General features: G+C 38.1%; 2 protein-coding genes across 2 annotated transcripts; one reads left to right on the top strand and one right to left on the bottom strand.

Annotated features, from left to right (window-relative positions):
* The first annotated feature begins 887 nt into the window (after positions 1-887).
* Positions 888-4,192, top strand: LOC139194991 (uncharacterized). Its single transcript, XM_070820160.1, has 6 exons — positions 888-982; positions 1,283-1,760; positions 2,138-2,527; positions 2,780-2,912; positions 3,051-3,419; positions 3,819-4,192. Exons 1-6 carry the CDS (start codon positions 888-890, stop codon positions 4,190-4,192), a joined length of 1,839 nt encoding a protein of 612 aa, XP_070676261.1.
* Positions 4,193-11,334: 7,142 nt separating this feature from the next.
* Positions 11,335-12,242, bottom strand: LOC139194992 (uncharacterized). Its single transcript, XM_070820161.1, has 4 exons — positions 12,132-12,242; positions 12,016-12,054; positions 11,757-11,774; positions 11,335-11,649 (listed from the first exon to the last, which is right to left on the bottom strand). The coding sequence occupies exons 1-4, from the start codon at positions 12,240-12,242 to the stop codon at positions 11,335-11,337; spliced, it is 483 nt and encodes a 160-aa protein (XP_070676262.1).
* Between the last annotated feature and the right edge of the window lie 4,730 nt (positions 12,243-16,972).

Raw genomic sequence — 16,972 nt, forward strand, 5'->3', positions numbered from 1 at the left:
AAGGTGTGGTGAAATGGATTAATCACATTGAGAAGGCTTTCCGTGTAATGCAGAGTCAGGGGAATCTTTCTACTGATAGGTGTGTCGAGATGACTACTTGGTTTCTAGGTCTGAAGCCTGCATCCTGATGGAGACAAGAGTCTTATCAGTTGTCACCAGAGGAAGCAGCTGACTGGTAAGTGTTTAAACAGTTTTTTCAGAAAAGGTTTATTCCCCCTAAGTATATTGATAGTAAAAAGCAAAAGTTTACTCAATTAAAGCAGGGGAAGATAACGGCAAATGAGTATTATAAGAGATTCACTGACTTGTCTCGTTATCATCCAGAGGTTGCTGCTAATCCGGTTGAGATGCTCCGTCTCTTTAGATTGGGTACAAAGAAGAAATGGCGCTCTATAGCAACCTCGACTCCCTGTGCTACTTACCAGGAGTTTTATGAGATTTTGTTAAGGATTGAGGACTTAGAAAATATGCCCAGTGAAAGTGAAGAAAAAGAAGAAAAGAATGGGAATCAGAGACGAGATGATAAAGGTAAAGGTCAGTCTTCTCAAGAACCCCGCAAGACTCAGAGCTTTAAGAGGAGTGAAACTAGTTCCAGCTCTTCTAGTGGAGGTTTTAGTGCCACTAGTCAGAGGAGAGGTGGTAGATTTTCAGGAGGTCCTAGATTCCAGAGGCAGGGAGATGCTGGAAGAGGAAGTGTTCATTTGTGCTGCAGATGTAATAATAGGCATTTTGGGGAGTGTAGGAGAGGTAGCAGTGGATGTTTTACTTGTGGGCAGATGAGACATAGAGCTATAAATTGTCCCCAAAGTCAGCAGAGGCCCCAGCAGCCTTCTATGCCACCACTAGCGCCAATCCAGCAAGTTCTAAGGTCTGGTAATTATGGTTAGATGGGTCGAGGTGGTGCTTACCATTATCAGGGCAATGCCGGTCCTTATGCTTCAGGGCAATATCAGTATTCGCAGGATCCCTATTACCAGAGTGGGTATTCTCAATATCCTTGAGGGTATACACTGTATCCTCCCATTCCAGTTGGTGGATCTCAGTGGTACCAGGAAGGATAACCCTAGCAAGTAGAGATTGCTTCCAGTAGTGTAGGATCTTCAAGGCAATTTGGTCAGCCAAGTCAGGGACGAGGTGTTCAGAGGCAAGGTAATTAAGCTATTAGAGGTCGTGGGGGATAGCAGCAAGCCCAGGGACGTATTAATAATATCTCTCTGCAAGATGCCCAGAATCATCCAAATTTGATCATGGGTACGTTAAATGTTCTTGGTCACTTTGCTAGAGTTTTAATTGATTATGGAGCTATGTACTCTGTCATTTCTCATACATTTGCTCAGGTGACGCAACCTCATCCTACACCTCTAGGGTATGATTTAGAGTTTGCTATGCCTAGAAGGGAGAGATTTTATGTTGATTGTGTATATCCAAGATGTCCAGTGGTGGTGGAAGAGGTGGTTATGCCAGCTAATCTTATCCCGTTAGATATTGTCGATTTTGATGTGATTTTAGGCACATATTGGTTGCATTATAATCGTGCCAACATAGATTGCTTCAGGAAGATAGTTACTTTCCATCGTCCTGGATTACCTAAAGTTACTTTTGTGGGTGAAAGTAGTGCGGTGAGGCACAATATTATTTATGCTGTAAGAGCAAAAAAGTTGTTATCTAAAGGTTGCCAGGGATATTTGGCTCATGTAGTGCTGAATGATGTTGCTTCTAGTAGTGTGGTGGATGTTCGAGTAGTCAGGAATTTTCCTGATGTATTTCCTGATGATTTACCTGGATTACTGCTAAACTGAGACGTGGAGTTCACTATTGATTTGCTTCCAGGTACGGATCCTATATCTTTGACTCCATATAGAATGGCTCCTGCTGAATTGAGGGAATTGAAAGTCCAGTTGCAGGAATTAGTCGATAAAGGTTTTATTTAGCCTAGTACTTCACCCTGGGAGCTCCAGTTTTGTTTGTAAGGAAGAAAGACGGCACTTTGAGGCTATGTATTGATTATAGGCAATTAAATCGGGTAACAATTAAAAACCGTTATCCGTTGTCGCGTATAGATGATTTGTTTGATCAGCTTCGAGGTGCTTATGTGTTTTGTAAGATTGATTTGAGGTCTGGTTATTACCAATTGAAGATCAGCAGTAAGGATGTCCCTAAGACTGCTTTCAGGACTCGTTATGGTCATTATGAGTTTCTAGTGATGCCATTTGGATTAACAAATGCACCAGCAACTTTCATGGATTTGATGAATCGAGTATTCCAGCCATTTATAGACAGGTTTTTCATTGTTTTTATTGATGACATTTTGGTGTACTCTAAGTCTAAAGCAGAGCATGTTCGATATCTTACTTTGGTGTTGAAGAAATTAAGGGAACATCAGTTGTATGCTAAGTTTAGCAAATGTCAATTTTGGTTGAATCAAGTGGCATTTTTGGGACATGTCATTTCTACTCAAGGTATTCAAGTCGATTCTCAAAAAGTGGCAGCTGTGGAGAAATGGGAGCAACCTCAAACCGTCACTGAGGTACGGAGTTTTCTTAGCCTAGGAGGGTATTATAAATGGTTTGTTAAGGATTTTTCAGTCATTGCTTTTCCATTAACGAGGTTGACTAGAAAAGAAGTTAAGTTTGAGTGGGATGATAATTGTGAGCAAAGTTTTCAGTAGTTGAAGTATTATCTCACTCATGCACCTGTTTTGGCACTCCCAGATGATAGTGGTAATTTTGAGGTCTACAGTGATGCTTTCTTAAATGGTCTAGGTTGTGTGTTAATGAAGCATGGTAGGGTGATTGCTTATGCTTCACGACAATTGAAGCCTCATGAGAAGAATTACCCTACTCGTGATTTGGAGTTAGCAACTATCATCTTTGCTTTGAAGATTTGGAGACATTATCTTTATGGTGAGAAATGTAAGATCTTCACAGATCATAAGAGTCTTTAGTATCTTTTTACTTAGAGGGATCTTAATCTTCGGCAGCGAAGGTGGATTGAGTTGCTTAGTGATTATGATTGCACGATTGAGTATCACCCTGGTCATGCAAATGCAGTGGCGGATGCACTTAGTAGGAAGACTCCAGTTAGACTTAACGCCATCTATGATTGTCATGTTCATCTTCATGCTAATTTGAGGTCCATTAGAGTGGAGTTAAGAGTGGATGATCGAGAGGAAGCTTTACTTACAAATTTTCAAGTCAGGCCAATTTTAATTGACCGTGTACTTGAAGCCCAGATGAATGATGAAGAGACACAGGAAATAATTCAAGCAAGGAATCGGGGAAAGAAGAAAGACTTCAGAATTCGAGAAAATGATGGTATGCTTATGCAGGAGAGTAGAATGTATGTGTCAAATAATATGGAATTAAAGAAGGCAATTCTTGATGAAGCACATATTTCAGCTTATGCAATGCATCCAGGAGGTACAGAAATGTATCATACCATTCGACCATTTTATTATTGGCCGGGTATGAAAAGAGAAAATGTTGAATATGTAAGTAGGTGTGTCATTTGTGAGCAAGTCAAAGCAGAAAGAAAGAAGCCTTTTTTATTGATGCAGCCACTTCCTGTTCCACAATGAAAATGGGAAAATATTACTTTGGATTTTGTGTACAAGCTTCCTCGTACACAGAATGGTTATGATGGCATTTGGGTGATAGTTGATCAGCTTACTAAGTCTGCACATTTTATTCCTGTGAGGGAGAAATATCATTTAAGTCGATTAGCTGAATTATTCAAATTGAAGATTGTAAAGAACCATGGGATTCCAATTAGTATTATCTCGGATCGTGATCCTAGATTTACTTTCAAATTCTGGATAGCATTCCAGGAAGCTCTTGGTTCGAGATTATTTTATAGTACAACATATCATCCTCAAACAGATGGACAATCAGAAATGACCATTCAGACGTTGGAAGATATGTTTAAATCTTCAGTGTTGCAGTTTAGTGATGCTTGGCATAAGCGGTTGGAATTAATGGAATTTGCCTACAACAATAGCATCCATTCCAGTATTGGTATGTCACCTTTCGAGGCTCTTTATGGTAAATCTTGTCGTACACCCTTATGTTGGTCAGAAGTTGGTGAAAGAGTTTTGATAGGTCCTGAGATAGTGGAGGAGACTACACAGAATATTCAGGTGATTAAGTCTAACTTGAAAGCGGCCCAGGATCGACAAAAGAGTCTAGCAGACTGACATGCCACTGACCGGATGTATAATGTAGGTGATTGGGTATTTCTGAAGTTATCACCATGGAAAGGTGTTGTACGGTTTCGAAAGAAAGGCAAGTTGAGTCCTAGGTACATTGGACCATATATATATGATCACCAAGCGAGTCGGTGAGGTTGCTTACAAGCTTGAGTTGCCTCTAGAGTTATCCAAAGTGCACGATGTTTTTCATGTCTCTATGTCACTGCATCTCAGATCCTTCTCATGTGATACCTCCTCAACCGCTGGAAATTAATTCAAATTTGACTTATGATAACGAGCTAGTGATTATTTTGGATTGGAAAGATAAGGTTTTGAGAAATAAAACAGTGCGCTTAGTAAAGGTTTTGTGAAGAAAACACTCGGTGGAGGAAGCCACCTGGGAGACGGAGAAGCATATGAAAGAGATGTATCCGCGCTGGTTTTATGATTATTAGTGGGTTGCATTTATTGTGTAAATTTCGAGGATGAAATTTTCTTAAGGGGGTAGGTTGTGGCAGCTCGTCCTGAACGTATATATTATTTATCCTTGAGAGCGTGGAAATTTCTACTATATCCTTTTTATTATTGAGTTATGTGTGTGTATAAACTAAGGTTTTGGACCAATAGTTCTATTCTTTATTATTTGGACCTAATTAGAACAAAAGGCTTAAGGTTTTGGTTGATTGACTGCAAACTGGACCACACACATACCCTCACCCTATCCCGTTGACTCTCTCTCCTCCTTCTCGCATTTTTTTCCATGTTCGTACGATTGTACGGACAAACCTTGAACCTGCACTTCCGTCCTCATATCGAACCAATGGAGACCATAGTCAACTTCTTTGCTAGCCCAGGAACCCATTAATACTATTATTTGGGCGTGAAGACCTCATTTTCCCGAGAACCCAGTTTTGGGTTATTGTTCATGCACTCGTGATTTCGAAGTTTTTGGGAGATTTTAAGCTACTAGTGAGCTTTAGGACGTCTTCACGAAGCTCGGAGAAGAAAAGCGAAGTGTTTTGGACGTCAGGAAGTTGAGTTTGATAAGTTTCAAGTTTGGTCAAATTATCGAAGTTTCTTCGGCGAGATTCCGTTGGTCTTAGGTCCCTGAAATGCTAAGGTTTTGTTCCTCTCATCCTAAGCTTTAATTAGGTATAGATTTCATGAATTTTGGTTGAAAATCGAAGAAGAAATGAAGGTTTGATTATTTTTCCAGAAACCGGCGCCAGTGATGATCTCCGGCGATCCAAGGAAGACGAAGGGGAATATTCCGTAGGTAACACCTTTAATTTCTGTTAAGGTTTTAATGGAATATTCCTAATGGCAGTTAAGTTTCAGTTCAGGTTTAGCCGCGCGTGGGGGTGCGTCTAGCCGTGCCTTAGCCGGCGAGTGGGTGGTAGGAAAATTTTTCTAAGAATTTGGGGATGTTCCTCAGGTTGAGTAGATCATGGTGGTATATTCAAATACCCCATTTGAGCAATGCATGAGAAGTTATTTCCTAGTTTTGTGTGTGTGCTTTAAATAACGTTTATTCAGTTATTTCGCATATAGGTGAGACCTATCCTGAGGATGAGCACCATCAATCGAGGCTCGGGGGCTTTTGGTTTTCCGTATATACCTATATACTTAATTTTTCCTAGAAAATGAATTTGAATGAAATTAAGTTTTGAATTGCCATACAAAGTATCTGTCTATTATAGTATGCATTAGTAGTTGCATATATTTATGATTGGTGCGGTGGACGCACAGGTAAGTGCTAGGTAAGTTCATAAATTAAAGATATGGGATTGCTTCAGTTATGCGAGACATGATGTGATGTATTGAAAGCTCATAAACCTACATCCCAGTGTTAGTGCTCCTGCCTAGAGTTAGGGCACAGTCCTTCACGTGATGTTCACCTTTCGCACCATATGCTCACCTTGGATCCAAGTTAGGTGCACATGCTTGTCATACATACCACTTTAGGTGGTTCCGACTCGTAGGTGACTTGCGATTATTCTTACAGCCTTCACATGATCGTAGCACTGGAGCATATTTACTTTACACCTAATCATGTCGTACAGACCACTTTAGGTGGTTCCGACTCGTGTGCAGGATTTGATTTGATGCGATATTTAACATTGATATATTTTGCCTGGATTACCTATAGGATTGCATTGAGATACTTTGGCATGGTATATTTCTATGGATTTTCATCTTGAGTATGATTTATGATGCAGCTTATTATTATTATTATTATTTGAGAAATTATATAGGTTTTACGGCGAGGGGTTAGAATTTTATGAGAAATGAAATGATTTTGAAAATTTTTGTTTTTTGCCTACTCATACTTTCTGTTTTGCACCCCTCCAGGTTTTAGGTAGAAAGGCTTTGGCGGATCATGAGGATTTCGACAGGGGTTCTAACAGAACATCATAAATGTAAGATCACCTTTGGGGGTTGTATAATTGGTACTGTCCTGCTTGACTGCATCTAGAATATTTATGCTCTGATTGTGTATGTCACACTTAATCTCGCACTAGCACTCTATCTTAGCTAGTTCTGCTAGTTGTTTGGTTTTTATTCCTTTGCATTTTCCCTTATATCTATATTGCTTCCGCACTATGCACATGGCTATGTCAGTCCCACATGACGGCCAGCATGCCTCAATCTAGGTCGGGGTGTGTCATTCAAGGTGTTTACTCTTCCAAAACAAAGCAGACTGGATAGGGCTATTTATACCTAAAGAAATTTGCTTGGAATGAGGCATACCACCACTTTTGTTTGGATGTGGCCGCTTCTTGCTGCAATTTGATTCTTTGATGGGGGTTGATTGAGGGTGATTTCATGATGAGATTTAGATTTGGGTGTAGAGCAAACATATATGGGATTGGGAGTATTAAAGGCGACTGGATTTGTTTTGGGAGGTGGGGTATTAATTGGAGTAGGTGTTATGAATGTTGGTGTATTTAAGAGGATTTGAGATGAATTTTTAGTGATGTTGATGCATTGCTGCATTGTTATACTAAATTACAGCAGACGAAATATGCAACTAAAATGAGTAGCTAAACTATCATCACAAGTAAACATGATGTTCAAACAAGGCTTTTAGGTTTACCTCAGACCCATTTGGAGGCGCATGTACCCCACATGCTGGCTACTGCAGCGCCACATGCAATCGACGCACCGCGAGTACAACTTGTACTTGCCTTCACTGACAAGGCCAAGAGTGGCTGATTTCTGGGGAAACCTTCCAGAGCTCGATTCGAGCTCATTTCTAAGAATCGATTTGTGCTAAACCTTCACCAAAACATGCATGGAGTACATGAGTATGATCCTAAACAACAAATGGAAACAGTCCATGAATATGAGCCAAAACAACGATTGGAAAACATTTAAGGTGTTTTCGAAGTTAACCTTTCTTGGAATCGACGATATTTCTCTTTGAGAAGTCGAGCCGCGATGGTGCTCGTAGGTTCATTGGTTTCTTGTTTGATTTTCTGGGAACCAAGGGTAAGGTTAAGCTCTGCATTTTGAGATGAGTTTTCTTGATTTTTCTCTAGACTTGCAAAGATAAGAAGGGCGAGAAAGTGAGTTGCAGAGGCGAGGGATTGAGATGAAACAAAGGGGGAGTTAGTGGAGAGATGAGGGGGTTCGCATGGGGAAAAGGGACTCACACGTGGGTGAGTCCCATGGCACACCACTCAAATAGAAACAATATTAAAATAATTCAAACGACAGACAAATATTTCAAACTAGTTGTGAAATTGCCAATATTAAATATTATTTATTAAGATTTACTGGACACAATTTTTAAAATTAGTGTCATGAAAAGGAAATTTATAGTTATTAATATTCAAGGGGCATTTATTTTCAAATTATCTGCTGACCCACTACACCTATGTATGGTTGATTAGACAGATGACTTTATAGATACCATTTTTTGTTATGTGACACTCCATGAAGGACTTTTAATACAGTAAAAAAAATATAAACACTAACGGATCATATCACGAAGTATCAGAAACCAATTCGCATGAAGATTAGAATCTGAAAAGCAAGTGAAAAAAATAAGAATCTAACAAACATTCTTTGCAGATGGAAATGATCCATCATAAATCTAAAATACATCACTTAGTACTACAGTCTAATGGTATTCTTCTTCAGTTGTAAGTGAGAGGTCTTAGGTTCGATTCTCGCCAACGACGAATTTGAACCATATTATTACTATCTTATTTTGAGGCTAAAATACTGCATAGTAATAAACAACTCCATACCATTATTTACCACAATTTTATAAATTTAATTTATAATCTAATTTTTTTTTGTGTGCTAGATGTAAAGACAAATGCGAAAAACACAAACAGTGCTACTGACAAACAAATTTTATAGACACCAAAAAGTTTTTGTGTCTAGCTTCAGTCAAAAAGTTGTCAGTTGACCCCATTTAGCACGGTTCCCGTGTCCTTTACTGTTTTGAGTCTTGGTGTTTTTACATTGAGCACCATAGATGGTGCCCTCTGTGGAATGATAATTGTTTCAGTCCTTTGGTGGTCAAACAGACACAAAATTCACAATTATGTCCTTAGTTTTGTACCCGAAGCCCATTTTTCTTGTAGTGTCATAGGTTGCCGTGTCCACACCAAGTCGTTTCTTCTAGGACGGCTTTCTTATCTACGGTTTATTATCATAATGTTTCACAAGCCGTCATCCCATGCGTAACAAACAGATGGCTGGAAATAAAACACCCACGTTGGGAAATGAAAAGGTGGGAATAACTGCAAAGACCTTGCCTCTTGGTGTGCAAACCTTTGGTGAGCAGGGTATACCCTCTTATTGCCACATTTGGACGACTACTCTCAATTATGTCCTTAGTTTTGTACCCAATAGATAAATGCAATATTTCGAAACATTATCTTGTTAGTTATGTTCTGCACGCCACCTTAATCCTCTATTTATAGGTGGTGTTAATTTTGCATGGCATAATCTCCTTGATCTCTCTTCACTCAAACCCCAAGCTGAAAACTGCCACTTACTCTTTCACTTATTCAATGGCTCACAACTAAACATAAGGGTTGGTTTCATAAAATGTCACATAGCTTAATAACACAGAAGGGTTGGTTTCATAAATTGTCACATACATTCATTGAAAATAAGGGTTCATTTCAAATATTGTCACAAACATTCATTAAATAGAAGAGTTGGTTTTAGATTTTCTCACATAAATTCATTGAGCATAAGGGTTGGTTTTAGATATTATCACAAACATTCATTCAATATATAAAATTGCTAGGGATGCCACTTAAGTCATCCAAAACAAGTAACAATCTGGAAGGAGATTATGAAAGAATCCCCAAACACATTAAATTCATCCAAAGCAACTAAAACTATGGAGAAATAATTTTAAAAGAACCACAATGTACTAATTGGCTAACAAATTAAATTCATCCCAACAAACTAGAAACTGTCTTAATAGATGAAATTTCTCCAACACCATATATTAACAATATAATACTTGTTTATGAACTACCATTGTTCTTCATTCGTCATTCTACATTAATCAATTTCTAAACTAAAATTATCAATCATTCACCACTCACTATGCAACAGGTCGATTGCCATCCTTAGTCAGAATGCAGGGATGTTCTCTAGCATAATTACATCTAAATGAAGGCCAGCAGACAACAATTCAACTATGCAAGTTAATGGGTATTAACTGATCCCATGATAGCTGGGATCACGTTAGGAATATACTCTATAAATACGAACATCCCTGCTCACCAGAGACATGTTCACTTGATCACTAGACTATCACTAGTATTGGACATAAGGGTTGTGTGAGTAAAAGACCTTCTATTAGTATTCTCTTCAGTGCATTCATACTATTCTTCATGGCTTTTTCAGGTATGTTTATGTGCGTGTGTGTGTGTGTGTGTGTGTGTATACAGTGATTCAATCACTTTAAACTAACATTTATTTGTATATCGTAATCTTAGTTTTAAGACTAAATGCTTATTGTAACAAATACTGCAATCCTCCTTGTGCCATACAACAATTCAATAATTTCATAAACAATTCACATAAAATTCAATCATTTAACTAACCTCACTAACAATTCAATAAAATATCAACTCACCTGTTGTTTTGCTGTGGTGACCTTGGACTACCATTATGGGCCAAGTCTAAGGTGCATTCTTCACCTCTCAGGACAGGTTTCGAAGGACATCGGGCAACATGTAGGCAATGAGAGCCAATTTCGCACTCGCTTGACGTGTGTAGGTTTTAGATGTGGTACACAATTATTCTTCCCGTTGTAAGATTCATCTCAATGGCAACACAATTGTGATCAAGGTTGAGGGGCATGTAGACCCTCTTCACATCGACCATCCATGATGTACAAAACTCTTCCCCATTCCCTTTCACTATTTTTAACAGCGTCAATAAGAATGTTTTGGACGCATCGCTTATGTGACCTCAAGTTGCCTTTTCAGCTGTCCTCGCATTATGGTAATGCTCACAGTAAGACTATCCACAACTATAAAATAAATAAATAAACATGTACAACACTTCAAACATTCGAAAACACATTTAACCTCACAATTGCCAAACTATACAATTTTAGCAGAAATTTTGGTTGGACATTTTACCAGAAACCAGTAGGTTGTGTTGGTGGTAAACACTTTTCGTACCCTTCAAGCCTCGTTCGCATGCTTTTGTAAGAGATACAGAGTACCGTTTCCCTTTGCACAACATCCTGTTTCGGCTCACCTTCTTGGAGTTTTTGGAACTTTGTGACTTCAAAGATAAAAGTCGTATGTCGGACCACATTCGTCTTCTTCTTGCCTCCCCCTCCCCGTTCAGTTCCCCTAAAATTTGATAGTCCCTTGTGTACTAGACCTTCCTCTTTGTTCCCACATGATACCCATCAATGTGTAAATAACAACCTCATCATGGGAACTTTGGACTTCTTCGTACTCGTCCAGTACACATTCTCCAAGCAATTGAACCATTTTCTCTCATACATTTGTACGACTTACTCAATCAACAGTCCCTAGAAGTTCCTTCAAGCCCTCTTCCTCCACATCTCCTATAACCTTCTTCCTTCTTGATCCCTTGGCTCTCTCCCATTTGCCTTCATCACCCCCATTTTGACCACCATTTTCTTCTTCTTATTGGACAACATTTTGTACATAACCGCCACTTTCACTACCATCTTCTTCGTCTTTTTCCTTTTCTTTTCCTTCTTCTTCTTTTCCCTCTTCTTCTTCTTCTTCTCCATCCTCTTCCTTTTGTTTTTCCATATCTTTTTCTTCTTCTTCTTGGTCATTCTTCTCATCCACATGTTTTTCCTTAATTTCCCTCCTCAATTCCTTAGCGTACTCGGTCAACTTTTCCTCCTTCTTCAATACCTTCCTCTTTGAAATATCTTTCACATGCGCCAAACGGGTCAAAGCCACCTTTAACTCCTTTATTTGTATTTTCAACTAATCAACATCATTTGTATCGAAGTCAAGATGTCAAGCATCACTACATCGACATCATCGCACCGTGTCCAATTGTCTGTGTTCCTCTTTGATTTAGTCGGCACTACCTCCCGATTCCCAACTGCCTGCCATTTAATGCCATTTATCAGAATTACATTTCTCATCGATATAGTTTATACAAACATTCATCAACATTCACAAATATTCACATATATTCATAAAGTTCTTAAATTTTCAAATAAAGTGATACCTCTCGGCTCCTAGTTATGTACATCTGCAACTGCTCATGGATCAACTGCTTCTTCGTTGTCGACCACCAAAGAATCTTAGGATGGCTATCCTATTAGTAATCTTACAGTAGCGTACTGGCTTCTCTAGTTCTGGAATTATTCTGTATGCCCACACCTGCACATACATTGAATTAATACTCAATCGCAATAATTTAGCCATTATTAGTACTCAATCAAAGTAACAAATAGTACCTGAAAAGCATAGCGAAACCATTTGCAACCCCATCCGGATCTCTGCCTCCTCTTACTTCCCCTACCTTCTTCCTTTTCCTCCTCGTCATCTCCTTCCACATCACCATCCATTCTTCCTCTTCCTCTCTTAGAAGCAGCAAAAAAGAGGTTGTCTTTTTGTTTTTCAAAGGATATCGCACTCCATGCATATCTATTAAACCTATCTATGTCATCTACGTGGTGCAAGTAGTCTAGGTTCACAGCTACATTACTCTTCGCCCTATCAAGACACCCTCATCGAAGTATACTAGCCCCATCTTTAATGATCATCCTCATTTTCGTATTCTTTAAAAGACCTTTGAAGCTCGACACAAGTTACTAAAACCTTTTTACTACCTTTCTTGGCGTGGTCTTCGCTTGACGTTTGCTCTTCCTACCCTTACCTTTGCTACTTTCTCCAACAAAACCAAATTTCTCTGGAAAAAACTTGGTCAAAACCCTAATGTTGGAAGGCTCTACCTTTATATTGTTGGAAGTATGCCCCGAAAGCCGCTCATTTGATGTAATAGCTTTTGGAATACTTATTGTGTTAAACTATTATATGTTTAATGAAGGGCAAAACTTATTGTTAATCACTATTTATTGTATTATGTGTTTAAGGAACAAGGGAATCCAAGGAATGTATTTATCTAAGAGAGAAGTGATCTAAGCAAGTTAGATTAACGAGACCTTTTTCTTATGTTCATTCCTAAAACGTTCCTAGCCATAGGATTGCCAATTGGGCATTGACAATCCTCTAAGTTTAGCATATGTTATGTTAATTCAAGCGTGAATATGACTAGTCTCAAGTCATTTAGTGTTGGACACTAAGACAAACACATAGGTGATCAAAATGGTGATCGAGTACACTAAACTACGATCAAAAGAGAGTTCGAACGTACATGTCGTGTAAGAACTCGTAAGTTGCAATATGCAAAGTAGTCATTTGACCTGAGGCATCATAGATGTCTAATGGTTAGGTCATTGATCTTTGATCATGTCAATGGCATTCCATCGAGAGTGTCCATGACATTGTTGGGGTCAAGCTATCTAGTCAATTGGCATATGAATGCACAACAAAGGATATCTAACCTTCCATGGTGAAGGGAGAATACTCTGAGATATGACTTAGGAAGTTGGTTCCAAATCATATTCAGTTGAATCATATAGAGAAGTATCACATTGGATAGTAGACATGAAACAAACTATCACTCAAACAATGTGATTAAGAGTATTGTATTAGAGAAGGACCATATTGCATTGTAATTGTAACTGGATAGGTTCTCTAACCACTTCTACTTAGCTTGAGTAGCCATGACATACTGCTAGGTGTCACTTATGGTTTGTGGAAGCCTTGAAGATTTGCAAACAATAATCTTCATCAAAGGGAGAATTGAAATGTAGTTTCAACACAATTGATCATTAAGAGTAACAATCGCCCACTGCCTCACTAAGTGAAACCTAATAGATCGTACACCGAGTATGGATGAAAGTGAAGAAATATAAATGAGATGGATAAGCAATTAAATGGTTTAATTGAGAATGGTCAAGATTAATTAATTAGTTAATTAATTATACGAAAGGTTCGTATTGGGCTTTTAAGTTAGTTTCGGGTTTTGAGGCCCAAAAATGTTTTGGTCCACAAGGCCCACTGAGTTTAAGTTGTGTGACAACTAAAACTAAATGGAAATTAACCCAAATACAAAGTCAAAACCGGCCATAGGGTGAGTGGTAGCAAACTTGGGTTAATTGCAAGTTTGCCACTCACACTAGGGTTTTCTTGAGGCAAAGAAGAGAAACTTTTTCTCCTTTTTCTCTATAGAGGCCGGCCTTCCTAGGGGAGTTCACTAGCATCCAACTTCCTCTAGGTAATCCATTTCATCTTCACACCATCATCCTTGGTGTGGAGACTTAGAGGTACCAAACTATTGGTATTTTTGGAGTTCCTTTCCTCACATCCTCAAGGAGCAAAGGAGTATCATAAGGAAAGAAAATCACAAGGAAGATCTAAGGAGCTAGGAGGTGACTTGAAGGCCCTCCACTTGGGTGAATCCCTTGTGTAAACAAGGATGAGCTTCAAGGGTAATGAATCTCAAAATCCTTTCTTCTTTTTAATGTTGTTAATGAGTCTTGTGGTTCACCATTCACTAGGCTTTGAAAGTCATGGGTTTTAGAATTGTTTTTAAATGCATGCCTACTTTAAAGTGTTAATAGTTTGCTTTTGTGTTCAAATGTTCTTACATGTTATTAGCTAGGATAAATAATTTCCTTCATATATCATAGTGTTCATCACAACAAAGCCCTATAACGAGGCAAAAGTCCTTCGTGAACCGGGTCACTTCACAACCTATTAAATATGTGTCCCTTTAAATCTTTCACCCCTTGATGAGCACTCTACGGAGCGACATTTCATGCACCAATTGGCCACTAAAGGTTAGTCTATTGACACTCTTTAAGTGTCCAAAGCATGATACCCTAAAACCAATAAGTTGTGCGTCATTAAACTTTTGATGCATGACTCCTAGCACATGACTTGCTTGAGAAAGGTTGTTAACCCTTCCCCTATATGAATCTTCCTCTTTAGTTGCTAGTTGAACACCTCGAGTTGTCATCTCCTGTATACATAACAATACAACCATTCAACCCAACCAAATTAGAAAATATATACCTTGATAACAACCAAATTCAACGATGTATTTTCATTACAATACATCTACAGTGAACAAACCTTCATGACATAAGCAATATCAAGTTAATTCCTAAAATTAACAAAGATTTCATCAACACAAATCATAACCAACTCAACAATATAACTTCAACAAAACAAAATTGAACTACCTATCCCTTATACACAAACCATCAACAACATTTTATCAACCCACATCCCACCGAAATTTCCCAAAAATTTCACCAATTTCAACTAATTTTATCAACCAACTTGCATAATTAACCATAAACACCAAACAAATTCATCAAATTTACGTAAATGAAAAAAATATTTCTAGGGTTTGGAATTTCCAAACTCACCAAATTTCAAATTTATTTTAGGGAATGAAGTATGACGTTGACTACTAGGGAAGTAAGAACTTTGAACTCAATCCAATCAAGCAAGCACCACGTCATTTCTGTGGAACTGACTGCTCACCCTCAAACCAAAGTTGCTTGAATTTCTAAACTTTTGTGTAGAAGTGTAGTGAAGCCAGAAACGATAAGCATAACAATACTACAACTTGGCTTCACACAACAAGGGAATTTTCAAAAGGTAAGCAAGTTTTCAACGAGAAGGATGTTTAAAGGTTGGCGAGAGATGGTGGGAGGAGAAGACAAATTTAAGATGGTAATTGTTGATGTCGGAATGGGGGGGAAGTGAATTGATGCCGTGTAATTAGTGACTGGTCATTTATGACCCGGTGTCATCCTAATCTCATTTTGATAGATTGGTTTTCAGCAGTTATGATTTGATCCAATGGCCCACATTTTGTCCGTATGAAAGGTCTGCAAGGTGCGGTCCACACCTTATAAAAGGCCATAGATTGTTTCACCTTCCCCTAACTTGTCTTAGGTTGCTTGTCACTTTTTTGTATTGGGCTTGTTGTAATATTTGTTCTATAGTTGGGCCTATTGTGATATTTGTTCGATATTATAATCTAACGGGTATAAATCTTCTAAGTTCCCGCAACCCTTGTTTATTAGGTTAACCACAACATTGTATTCCTCCTTATCAATGAAACTTTAGGTAGCATTTGGTATGTAGACAAGACAGAACGGAACGGAGGTTCCATGCTACGTTTGGTGTACGCTTAGGCTGGAATGGAACGAAAGATTAAATGACAATCGTACTCATCCACTCTGACGAGTTCGACCTTAGCTGAGCCGCCGCCGGCAAGTTCAACGTCATCCCTCACATTTTCCACCTAATCCTCGCTGTCCCATCCCTCGAGCGATAACGTCAACCACGTCCTTTCACCGGATTTCCCCGGTACCTTTCTGTTCTTCTTTGTTTCCTGAGAAAATTTCCTTTCTTTGGCTTTCTCAGGAACCCTTTATCCGATCTAGGTTTTCTTCGTTTTCCTGTTTTTCGTCTTTGAATATAGAAATCAAACACAAAGAAAATTACTTGCGAGCGCAACATCTAGCCTTGTCAAAGTTAGATACTGCAATATTTTCCCAACTAACATTGAGTAGTTTGTTGGATTTCGGGACTACATTAATCCACTTGTAGGAAGCGTGGCGAATGTACATATATAATTTATATTAACATGCATGATTAATTGAACTTTAGATTTATCTTAAACATATTAAATTTAAGGGTTCTTTAGAGAAAGGCCTTTGAAACTCCTATTTTCCAAACAAAAACCCACCCAATAATAAATATTGAAATAAAACCCAAAATTCAAATAGACTACCATGTAGACTAATATGTAACCAATTATTACAACATATTTACAACTTATGCCACAAAACCCTAATTATGTCAATAAATAGTATTACTCACCCTAATTATGATTAGCAATTAACCCCATATGGAAATTTACCTTTCTTGTATCATAAATATTAGTAACATGTATATATATACACTAGTTTATCCATATTCATAAACAATTATGGGCACATTTTTCGTATGAAAAAAGAAAATCCTTTGTATAATCAAATATTTTGCATCAAATAATATTGTTTCATAAAAAAAAAAACCAATTAATGTTCTTAGACATTTTTTATTTGTTATTATATATGCATGTTAAAAATAATTTATCTATATTTATACGTAAAATATAAGTAAATTAATTTTGAATCAAATAGCATTTATTTTGTAGGTAAATTAA

The sequence above is a fragment of the Malus domestica genome, chromosome 04 (assembly GCF_042453785.1).
Source record: "Malus domestica chromosome 04, GDT2T_hap1".
NCBI classification, from domain to species: domain Eukaryota; kingdom Viridiplantae; phylum Streptophyta; class Magnoliopsida; order Rosales; family Rosaceae; genus Malus; species Malus domestica.

What these genes read in the sequence shown, in the direction of transcription:
- LOC139194991 (XM_070820160.1), top strand. Translation starts at nt 888, where the DNA reads ATGGGTCGAGGTGGTGCTTACCATTATCAGGGCAATGCCGGTCCTTAT. An exon ending in TAGTCAGGAATTTTCCTGAT is followed by an intron (nt 1,761 to 2,137) that starts GTATTTCCTGAT and finishes TACCAATTGAAG; the next exon opens with ATCAGCAGTAAGGATGTCCC. An exon ending in TTATCTTTATGGTGAGAAAT is followed by an intron (nt 2,913 to 3,050) that starts GTAAGATCTTCA and finishes ATGCAAATGCAG; the next exon opens with TGGCGGATGCACTTAGTAGG.
- LOC139194992 (XM_070820161.1), bottom strand. Translation starts at nt 12,242, where the DNA reads ATGGATGGTGATGTGGAAGGAGATGACGAGGAGGAAAAGGAAGAAGGT. An exon ending in GGTTTCGCTATGCTTTTCAG is followed by an intron (nt 12,055 to 12,131) that starts GTACTATTTGTT and finishes ATGTATGTGCAG; the next exon opens with GTGTGGGCATACAGAATAAT.